The 11890-nt window shown below is 44.4% G+C and overlaps 1 protein-coding gene across 1 annotated transcript in view; it reads right to left on the reverse strand.

Annotated features, from left to right (window-relative positions):
* Window positions 1–8864, reverse strand: part of obscna (obscurin, cytoskeletal calmodulin and titin-interacting RhoGEF a) — a 152108-nt gene extending 143244 nt beyond the window's left edge. The window contains exons 1-10 of the mRNA XM_080770756.1: window positions 8724–8864; window positions 6890–7073; window positions 6477–6743; window positions 5717–5878; window positions 4129–4233; window positions 3495–3761; window positions 2375–2644; window positions 1432–1698; window positions 615–878; window positions 251–517 (exon numbers count right to left, since the gene is read on the reverse strand). Coding sequence (XP_080626882.1) covers window positions 251–517; window positions 615–878; window positions 1432–1698; window positions 2375–2644; window positions 3495–3761; window positions 4129–4233; window positions 5717–5878; window positions 6477–6743; window positions 6890–6956 — 1936 coding nt within the window. The 5' untranslated portion in view covers window positions 6957–7073; window positions 8724–8864. The remainder of the gene's footprint in view (window positions 1–250; window positions 518–614; window positions 879–1431; window positions 1699–2374; window positions 2645–3494; window positions 3762–4128; window positions 4234–5716; window positions 5879–6476; window positions 6744–6889; window positions 7074–8723) is intronic.
* Between the last annotated feature and the right edge of the window lie 3026 nt (window positions 8865–11890).

Raw genomic sequence — 11890 nt, forward strand, 5'->3', positions numbered from 1 at the left:
ATGGTGAAATAAATGCAAATGCCACTCCTTCACATGCCATGCCGGAAGGACAATTGCTTTTTTTCCGAAGTCTCCTGAACTTGAACACAGTATTTTGCGTTGAACAAATTTGTTTAGAAATCCATGTCGTACTAAAGAGTGCTTGCGCCCCGAAAATAGCTGATCTACAAGCTCTCAACGCGTCATGTAGCTTGTAGATCTGCTATTTTCACTCTCATGCACATCCCTGTCTATGTGTGCTTCTACCCACCATGTACAGTGACCTTGGCCTTGGTCTGACTAGTGCCCAGGTCGCAGGTGTACAGCCCAGCATCCTCCTTGCTCAGACAAGGGATGATGAGGGCCATGGAGTTGCCGTGGTGGAGCAGCTCAAGTTGGTCACTGGGGGTTAGGACTACACCATCTTTCCTCCAGATGGGGGTCACGGTGTCTTTAGAAGCCTCACACTGTAGACAGACCCTTCCTTGTTCTTCTCCTGCAGCGTCCTCTAGACATCTGAGGAACACTGCTGGGCGCTCTGGAGGTGAAAGATTAGTTAAATAACACTTCAATGGTTCATTGGTTCTCCATATAGAATAAATATAATGACAAATATATTTTAATTCAATAATGACCTTTGACCAGCAGCCTGGTTGTCTCATTGAGAAGGCCGGCCTTGAAGGTAACCCTGCTCTGCTGTGGACGTAGCCTCTTGACGGTGAGGCTGTGCATGGTGCCCATATTCTGGATCCTGCTGCTGGAGCTGGCGTAGAGGCGCACGTTGTTGAGGAGCCACTCCACGTTGGCCACCACGTAGTTCAGCTCACACGAGAATGTGGCGTTGGCGTCCTCTTCAACTTCCACCGCGTCAAGGTGTTTGACTAACTTCAACTGCCGTACTGAATAAAATGTGGACAATTTGGTTAATGTACTGTAAATTATGAACTATTAAATTATTGGACGTGCACGCACGCACACACACACACATACTGTATTTATATAGGAACATCGCGTTTCCCAACATAAACACAGAATGTTAAATATAGAATTTCAACATTTTGCGCTTTGTATTCATAAAATACACTAAGGTGACATTCACACCAGAAAGCTTTGCTGCGATTAAAACGAATCCTGCTGCGCATTGTCAGAAAGTGCACTTCGTTTGGCAGGTGTGAAGGCCATAGATTAAAGGCTCATTTGAATCCTAATGCGTATCAAAGAACCGCATTCTACTCCGAGCAAAAACGGGGGTTTCGCTTCGCTTCCAATCGCACTTGATTACGATTCGGTGCAGGTGTGAATGCAATCCGCAGTAAATAAAGGAAATGAATCAAACAATGTGGTGGTTGAGGAGCTGAACACAGTTGGAGACGGAGAAGGCATATTTTACGCAGCGCAAAGATACCGTGGATAGACGTGGTCGAATGAGGAGACTCTCAGCCATGCTCTCACCTTCTACCTTGACCTGTGCTGCACTCTGTGACCCTCCAGCCATGCAGCGATACTGTCCTCCATCCATCCCGGTCAGGCCGTGGATGGTCAGCTGTGCTCGCTTCCCCTCCCTCTTCATTCCGTACTTGTTGGAGGTTTTCAACGCCGTGCGGCCTTTGAACCAGTGCACCACCCTCGGAGAGGGGGCGAACTCACAGCTCAGAGTCACAGAGCTGTTCTCCTTGGCCTCGGCGTCTTCCATGTGGTGGGCTACCTGAAGAGGGCGCTCTAGTGGTGGCACATACAACATGAAGAGAATGGGACACTTTTACGTGGTTTGACCAAACACGTGTTTGATTCAAGAGTGGTCAAACCACGTGACTTCCATTGGAAAAGCATTGAAACACAGGCAGAGCACAGGCGAAGCCCATGCACGAAGACATTCTGAAATTCTCTAGTCTAGAACAACTGGATATAGAGGGTATGCACGTGACGGAAGATACTGAATACATCCTGAATACTGAATACATCCAAACAGAAATGTCTTATCTGATTGCATTAAATGGCGTTAAACTCACTTTGCCACTCACTTTATGCATGCGCATACCCTCTATTGACTGACATGAGAACTACATGATAGAAACAACCATTCAATATTCATATTTAAATACGGAATTTGACAAAAAAAAATAGGTTGTTAACAGAGTTATGATCCATAAGCCCTTAAAAACAATTTGAACTATTGTAGTATGTTATACATTTGTGTAGCAGAGTAGCTTGATTTCCTTGGAAGAATCCAGGTAATAAAAGTAGGTGCTCATCGGTTTCCTATAGTGGAGGGGGTGGGGGGAGTATCTGTAGCAGAGTAGCCCTGTCCTGAACGCCAGAAGAATAATATTTCTCTTGGTCAGGGGGAGATTAAAAGAGAAGTGAATGCAGCAGACTTCACACAGTGGGACCTCACCTTTGACTGTGAGCTGGCCAGTGGAGCGGCTCTTGCCAGTGGTGAAGACCACAGGGCCAGACATGGAGCTGTCTGTGGAGGTGAAGCAGAGGCTGTGGACGGTTCCCTCCCTGTCGAGTCTCACCAGCGAGCCGGGCGCCAGAACCTCCTCGCTCAGGGTCCACTTGGGGGGTCTCCCTGTCCGCAGGCTGGTCTCCACCTCGAAGCGGGCCGGCTCAGGCTCCGTCACCTCCACAGAACTCATCCCCCGCACTATGCAGATAGCCTGCTCTGCACGCACAGCCAGACAGCACACACATTACTACCGGTGACACAGAAAAATCAATCAATTAAAGATTGTGCCGTGATTGTTTTACTTTTTCTGTTTTGTCTACAGTTAACATTACTAATAGACCCCCAGGTGTGGTTATATATTAAAATATGTATTCCCTGTGGATTTTTGGTTTCTTCCTGAAAGCTGATTGATTGATTGAAGTTTTGTATTTCACAGTATGCAGAAGGGGTACATTTCAAATGAAAGTATACAAATACAAAAACTGTTACTTTGTGGACGATCCATGATAAAGCATTACACTTGTTTACAACAGTGTCCACCATTTTCAATTCATCAGAACATTTAGTGACGTACAAATATACTGTACACTTCTATATATATATAAAAAATGGGAAATCATCATATAAAAAAGTAACAAAGGGAAAAAACATGTACAGTATGGGGAGAAAGGGGTGGAGGGAGCTCAGACTTAATTTACAGGAGCCAGTTTCGAATTCCAGACGTCCGTAGGTGCTCTTTGAGGGCGGTTTTGAAGGAATCAAGGGATTCACATGTGTCTTAATGGCTGTTTATAGGGAGTTCCAGATTTTTGTGACATATTGGAGCGAAATTAATTTAATCCCTGAAAGCCTTCGAGTCAAAAGGCCCAATCGAAATACACCACTTTAGTGACATCATAACCCTAACTAATTAATATAGCTCTCAGAGCATATGTTATATTTGTACTGAAACAAATTTCTCAGGCCTGTGTATGTCACAATAAACCTTAGCTGAGTTGGACCTTAAACTAAAAATTCATCAAATGTAATGATTGATGGGTCGTGGAAGAGAGTCAGAGCATCTCACCCTCCACCAGCAGCTGACAGGACGTTTTGTCATCTCCAGCGTCACAGGTGTAGGTGTCCTCGTCTGAGGAGCAGATGTCATCGATAGTCAGCTGCCTGTAGACATCCTGGCTGATTAGCTGGTACTTCCTATTTGGCAGGATCTCCTTCCAGTTCTTGTACCACTTGACCTGAGCGTTGGGCCGCGACACAAGACACTCCAGCAGGCCCCGGTGACGATACATGGCGATCTTGACTCTTAGAGGACGCGTTATTTGGACTGGGAGTTCTGGTGGGAGAAAAGGAACAGGGATTAAGGGAATGATACACAAATGATACATTTTTGAGCAACACTGATCCGGTAAACATGGTCCAATGTCTTAGGACTGTTACTAAAGTACAACCTGATCCCTGCATGGACAGAATTGAGTAGATTCCATTTGCAGTCTGTTGTTTTGAGCATAAAAAACTAAATATTACTGCCCGCTTGCAATGTAATTACAGCTACTGCAGTACAATCCACATACTTTAATGACAAAAACAAACATTGATCACATGCATCTTATCATAGTTACCATAGTAAACGTACGTTTATATTTATTTCATGAGAGGATGCTAAATACAGGTTAAATGGGAGGTGACATTTTGTAACTCACCTGTTACTGTCAGAGTTGCATAGGACGAGACACGCTCTGCAGTGAATCTGATCTCTCCTGCATGCTCTGGCCTGACTGACTTAAAACTGAGTGTATGGGTTCTACCTGCAAACAAGTCAGAATTAAATGTATTTAGATTACCTTTAATAGTACAAGAACACGTATTCAGAGAAAACAAAATCTTCCCGTGCTGACGTCATCGAGTCTATATGATAAAAACAGAAAAAGGAAAATGACTGTATCTGTAAGTGTATGTAGATCAGTGGTTCTCAAAGTGGGGTCCAGGGACCCCCAGCCCTCGAAGGGGTTCCAGGGGCTCCCCAGCTAAATTAGTTAATATAGCATAAATGATCTTGATGTTGTCTCAGGTTCACACTCACCCTCATGTCTGATCTCAATGTTGTCCCCGGTTCACACACTCACCCTCATGCCTGATCTTGATGTTGTCTCAGGTTCACACACTCACCCTCATGTCTGATCTCGATGTTGTCTCAGGTTCACACACTCACCCTCATGCCTAATCTTGATGTTGTCTCAGGTTCACACACTCACCCTCATTCCTGTCTGATCTTGAAGTTGTCCCCGGTTCACACACTCACCCTCATGTCTAATCTCGATGTTGTCCCCGGTTCACACACTCACCCTCATGTCTGATCTTGATGTTGTCCCCGGTTCACACACTCACCCTCATGTCTGATCTCGATGTTGTCCCCGGATCACACACTCACCCTCATGTCTGATCTCGATGTTGTCCCCGGATCACACACTCACCCTCATGTCTGATCTTGATGTTGTCCCCGGTTCACACACTCACCCTCATGTCTGATCTTGATGTTGTCCCTGGTTCACACACTCACCCTCATGTCTGATCTCGATGTTGTCCCCGGATCACACACTCACCCTCATGTCTGATCTTGATGTTGTCCCCGGTTCACACACTCACCCTCATGTCTGATCTTGATGTTGTCCCCGGATCACACACTCACCCTCATGTCTGATCTTGATGTTGTCCCTGGTTCACACACTCACCCTCATGTCTGATCTTGATGTTGTCCCCGGTTCACACACTCACCCTCATGTCTGATCTTGATGTTGTCCCCGGTTCACACACTCACCCTCATGTCTGATCTCGATGTTGTCCCCGGATCACACACTCACCCTCATGTCTGATCTCGATGTTGTCCCCGGATCACACACTCACCCTCATGTCTGATCTTGATGTTGTCCCCGGTTCACACACTCACCCTCATGTCTGATCTTGATGTTGTCCCTGGTTCACACACTCACCCTCATGTCTGATCTCGATGTTGTCCCCGGATCACACACTCACCCTCATGTCTGATCTTGATGTTGTCCCCGGTTCACACACTCACCCTCATGTCTGATCTTGATGTTGTCCCCGGATCACACACTCACCCTCATGTCTGATCTTGATGTTGTCCCTGGTTCACACACTCACCCTCATGTCTGATCTTGATGTTGTCCCCGGTTCACACACTCACCCTCATGTCTGATCTTGATGTTGTCCCCGGTTCACACACTCACCCTCATGTCTGATCTTGATGTTGTCCCCGGTTCACACACTCACCCTCATGTCTGATCTTGATGTTGTCCCCGGTTCGGATCCTGCTCTCGTCTCTGTACCAACGGCCGTCCACGTCCACCTGGTTGACCTCACAAAGGAAGGTCACCATTTGACGCTCCACTGTGTCAACATCCTCCAACTCCTTCTCTATGTGAATGTCTCTGGCTGACAGAGGATGGCATGGGGACAAAGAAAACACCTCATCACATTGTGTCAGCTCTGTAAAACATATTGGAATCAAACAGGATTATTATTATTATTATTATTTATATTTTTTGAGGTTCGCTAGACCCTCCAATACATGGCTTTTGAAGATTACGTCATAAGGCAGCCAAGTCTATGGGATGTTTAATGTTTGTTTAGAGCACTTATGATGTAAATCGTTTGCCAGTCAAGTCTATGGACTTTAATTTTGTTTAGGGCACTAAATGACAACGTAAGACGTCATATGGCCGATATCAATACTGTACATCTTGTAAGCAATTCTGTTTCATACAAGAAACAAGCCAGGATGGATAAAGGAAAGAAACAACAACTGTAAAACCAATGTGGAGAAAGCTTAAAAAAAAGGCACCCCTCACTTCACACAAGTGTGATTGTCTTTCCTTTACTTCTAATGCTGTTAAAGTTGCTTCGTACTGAGCTATTGTGTTGTCTTTTCGATTAAAGCTGTAATAAGTTAGGGTTAAGTTTCTACGTACTGTAGTCACACTGTTCCATACAAAACTGTGCTGTCACTTTCTCTTCTACAATACCAGCCTACCTGTGACCCTAAGTGTGGCCGACGTCTCTATGTCGTCGACTTGAAAAGAGAACAGGCCTGCGTCCCCTAAAGCCACTCTGCTCAGAGTGAGGCTGTGTCTCCTCCCATGGCTGCGGATGCAGCAGTTGGGCCTGGACTTGAGCTGAACTCCATCCTTAGTCCACACTCCCTTCAGGTAAGCCACGCTGAGGGTGACCTCGAAGCAGCAGCTCTCACATTCAGTTACTGCCATGTTCTCCAAAGCGTGCACTACCTGCAGACGGTTCTCTGTAGGTAGGGGCACGAGCACATATCATACAGTATTGAACACACACACACACACACACACACACACACACACACACCTATACTATAGATTTTGAAGAAACAACTATTTTGCGTGCTTTGATAAAAGAGTCGAGAACAGTGCTTACTTGCAGCAGCAACTATTCCTCCAGCTTTATTGTCTCCCATGGCTGGACAGGCTGGATTGTCTCCCATGGCTGGAAGGATGCGTGACCTCGCTCACTCCAGCCAATCCTCTTTCCTCTTTCCCCACCTGATTTGGGGGTCTCTTTTTGACCCCCTAATTTGTTGATCTCTAGGGTGATCCTAGGGCTAGGATTATAATATAATAAAACATAAATGTACCATTTTGAGAGCTCAACTTCAAGGAAGTACTGTATGTTTTTTCAGAAGTATAGGCACGTAACCAGATTGACTCGGCTCAGCAATTCTGTGTGAGGGGCTGAGTGTTTTTTTTAAATGTATTCCACCAGGAGGACATAAGTTAATGCATGAGGAGAAACAACCCTCAGAGTTCCGCTCCCTGCTGAACAGGCAACATTTATAAGTTGCTAGTGCTATGACAGATAACGCCCTCCCCTACCGGCTTCCCACCCCTGAGCCTGGCCAATTGTGTTCTTTGGGGTGTCCGGCTAACCCCAATCTCCATGGTGGTGGGCAGATACTTTACCCCTGCATCAGCCAGACACCCTCAATGTACTTGAAAATACTTTTCAAGATCCCTTAATGCATAGAGACGTCATTCTCGAATGGGTGATCCCATTTCTGGCATGGATGTGCTCCTGAGTCTGTAATGAAGAACAGTAATCTCTGACACTTCACAGGGCTGGACTCAGCACCACTAATATAGACTCCGCTATGCTGGCATTTTCATCAGGGCTAAATGCATGGAGCTCAGCTGTGTGGCTCAGTTGTTATCCTGTTGTTGCCTGAAGCAGACAGGGTCCTTTCTGAGTGTTCTCCTTATGTTCATATGAGTTTGCTCCGGCTAGAGACATCCTCATAGCCTGACAAAGACATCTGGGTCAAAACAGCCATTTGAATATTATGCTTTGCATCAAAAATATGAGTAATTAGACTGTAATTACAGGCTATGTTCCCTGCCTCGTCGTTTATTGTTAGGGACTTTCTGCCAGTGCCCTTGACCAAAGGCACTGGACCCCATGGTGCCTGCCCACTGCTCCTAATACGATACGTACTGTAGACATGCAGACTAGGACTAATTTCGCCACAGGCATCAACAAAGTATAAAGGGTGATTCATACTTAGTTACGCTTATGAACGCTTACGCTGTTACTGAAAATCACTGTTCTATAAGGTCGCAGCCCAACCCGTTGTGAGCTTGTAGATCAGATCACTATGTCTGATGTGCGACACCTGCACGCAGGCAACTATAAATGTATAACATGGCTTTAACTTAACTTATAGGTTCATGAGAAGCCTCAATCTCTGATCTGACAGACATCACGGTGATGTCATTGATAGTTGAAAAGGTTGACTCCTCCCACCACTGTTATCATCAGGGACAATATGTTTCCCGTGGAGGAGATATCCCAAAACATCGCCTCATTAGTCATTACATAGTCTGACATTGTACAGCAACGCTATACTCATAACAATGTCAAGGAGACGTCACTATTAAGAAGGCAGTAGAAAACCTTCCGAACAATTGACTTAACACTTATTCTTCTTTGTAACAATAGCAATAATAACTAATTTGCAGATGGCAGTCATAGTTGAAAGGTCGCCTGAGTTGAGCAATGTCAAAGCAGCTGAAGTATACAGATTTATACCTGTGACTTTCATATAGACATTTTTCAATACAATTAGGATGTACAGTAAGCATCATGGTGCGTACATATTTTTCTAAAGCATTACACAGTCCTGAGACAAAGTGCATAAAAGAGAAGACAACAACAACATAATGACCAAAACAAACTAAACCCACTACCATGTACCCACCTTGAGCTTGGGACAGCAGTATTTTGGGAAAAATAAAGTCTCCTACATCTTCTTTCTCATAAATCCTTTAAGATTAACAACAAACTTTTGGCTAGAGGAGAGCATGCCCAGGTTAGCACGTTGTGTCCAAGTCCCCAAAGCAGACAGCCTGTTGTGCTTTCTCTTTTTTTTTGTCATGCTTTGGTGTTGAACAGCTGACATATCTCTCCTCACAGACTACACTCCGAAATAGCTTTGTGTCATTATGGGGGCCGAGAGAGCTTTGGTATCACTGCTGTGAGGAAACTCCTGGCCAGCATCAATAGAGCGACCACCTCCCTTACAGTGCAGGGGACCATGCAGAGGACCATGTCTAGAAGTTGCATCTAAACCAGGTTTTGCTGGTTGTGTTGAGTTGAGAAAGTGAGGAACATGTCTAGAATGTATATGTACACAACTGTGACATTTATAGTAGTCATAGTTGAGTGTACAGAGGTATTCATTATTTATTATAATACTGTATATCTATTATTGCGCTGACAATACATTGCATTGTGAGGCGCCAATCAACGTGATTGCGTGGGTGAAATGTATAGGCTCTGTATCTCTCTCTCCCTCCATCTCTCGCTCTCCCTCCCCACCTCTTTCCCTCTCCTCCCCCTCTTCCCCTCTCATGGGCATGTGCTGACTTAGTCATCATCAGGGATCTCTGTTTAGGGGTAATTATAAAACGTTGTCTAACAATGTTGATTTGCGATGTGGCATGGATCTCTCTATCGCACACACACAATAACTTTGAGATCAAGGACCATTTCAACAAAAGAGTCCTTGCCAAGACAGCAGCATCACATTCAGCATACTGTGCATGACTCACATGCTACTGACACATATCTTTGGGTTCCGAGTATCTCTCTCAGGTTAAAGAGATCCAACTTTGTGTAGCTTTGCGGCATGTACAGTTGAAAGGTCACTAGATATTAAGATCCAATTTCACTGGACCATCACTGGGGAGCCCAGGCAGAAACACACACACACACACACACACACACACGATGGGACCCCAATCATCTGCAGCGGTCTTCCTACAGACAGAGTCGTACTCTAAACAGACATATTTATCACAAAATATTGTTTTGTGATGCTTAGGCCCCTCCCACTGCCATGCCCTTTTTGGAAGACGTCATGACCAGTTACTCAGCTGTTCTTTGGGTCACCCACCCCTATTAGCCAATTGGTATGAAAGCACTTGACCTTCATGCAACATTTCAGCCTCCTACAGTATTATTGTAGCTGCTAGATGGTCGTTTAGGAAGATTTGACCAACCACTGGCTGCCGACAACCAGGATGATAATTTGGGATGGCCCAATATCCAGATTTGTTCCCAATATATCTATCAACACTTCTTTTATCATAAAATGTACGATAGGTTAGCTATGCCGCCTCACTACAAGTCCAAAGTCATGTTTTGGGAATATCCTTTCATCATAAAATATCTTGGCCATGTGTTGTGTTCTGATATTATTGGAGGTTCAGTGTGGGGTACAGTTTGTGGGTAACCTGGTCCAGACACCCAAATGAGACAAAGGAAGCCCCCCCCCCCCCCCCCAGCAATGTTCTCCCCTCACTTTGACAGACGGGTCCATGTGTCACTGAGCTCCACTAAGTCCAGTGACATTCTATCGACAGGATAATCTTCTGCACAATCCTGGTGTGGCAGGAAAGCAGCACGACATCACTGACAATGAAATGGTGGCCTACTGCGGAAAAACAATTACCGGTAACACTTTTCAGATCTCAGAACTTACTATAACTCCATTTCTGCTGAACCTATAGTATGCGTATATAACAATTTGTTACTGAATTTCCCTCTGCATTTCTTGATTAAATAAATGAACATGCTGGACTGCATAGATTGGCTAAAGAACAATGAGAAAATCTAAATTAAATGATCTAGAAAAGTGGGAGCAGAGATGTTAAAGACTCGAAGGAACCGACAATGATCTCCAAACAATATTGCTCATCTGCAACCAACAAAACTCTAATAGGCCTATTCTACACATTTGTTTCAGCTAAATTACTACCTTTCAGATTGGAGAAACAAAGAAGAATTTCACATCGTTCATCAGATCAACTTGAAATTCATCTCAAAGAGATCCTTGCAGCCTATGGATGGTGGAAGGAGTCTAAAAATAGACTAATGTGAAAGGAACCAAGGCAATGTGAGATTGTGTTGAGTGAATATAGAACTCGACGAAACAGCTGAACTCTCCACTTAAGCCTCCGAGTTCTCATTTGGACACAGTCGTGCTGTGTCTCAAGTTTCCCGTGGTCCACGCTCTCCACACCCGACAGTGACTGATCTTAACGAGGGAATCTGGGTCTGTTCACTGCATCAATCAAATCATAACCATGCCACTCTTATAGTCATATGATTAGGAGTCTAAGGTCGTAACCTCAGAGCCACATTATCTAAAATGCAGTTCAGTACTGTACCAGTCAGTTTTTTGTTTTATTTACCAGTCAATAACATGGTCACGTCACCACAACAGTCCAACATATCCATAAACAGAATAATATTAGATAGCCTTGGCCCTTGACTGGAGTCAACACTTTTTCCCACACATCTAATTGCAGTACGGCCTGGGCCGGCTTGATTACTGCTGCTTAGAAGAGAAAACAAGACTATTTAGCCAACTTGGTCTTGTGTGGAAAAACATTCAAATTCTAGTAATGGCCATTTTGAGACAAATGTAATGAACATGACAGGATAAAAACATAATAATAATAACCTCAACTAATTCCAACTTTATACCTTACAGAAAAGCTGAAATATGTCGTCACGTCACACTGTCCTGTTTGGAGAGACCTCTGTATTCGCGAATCGCGATACAAGGGGTTAGCACTCCCCTTATAGACCGTCCCCCAATCCCATTTGCAGCGTGAGAGCTGTGGCATTACCGAGATAGAATGCCTTCATCAGCATATTTTCCAACATCCTCTTCCCAATTGCACGTGCTAGTTTGTTATTACTCAATCAAAACTCTCCTAGCCTTGCAAATAGTTCATAAAGAAGGACACCCCTGCTCTCTAGGCATCATCGACACAAGCACAATATTTAAAAAAAGACATAATATACTGTAATAAATATAATATCCGAGTTAATTTAATTGGAGGTAAAATTATAATC

The sequence above is a fragment of the Protomyctophum bolini genome (genome assembly GCF_963924005.1).
Source record: "Protomyctophum bolini genome assembly, chromosome: 8".
NCBI classification, from domain to species: Eukaryota; Metazoa; Chordata; class Actinopteri; order Myctophiformes; family Myctophidae; genus Protomyctophum; species Protomyctophum bolini.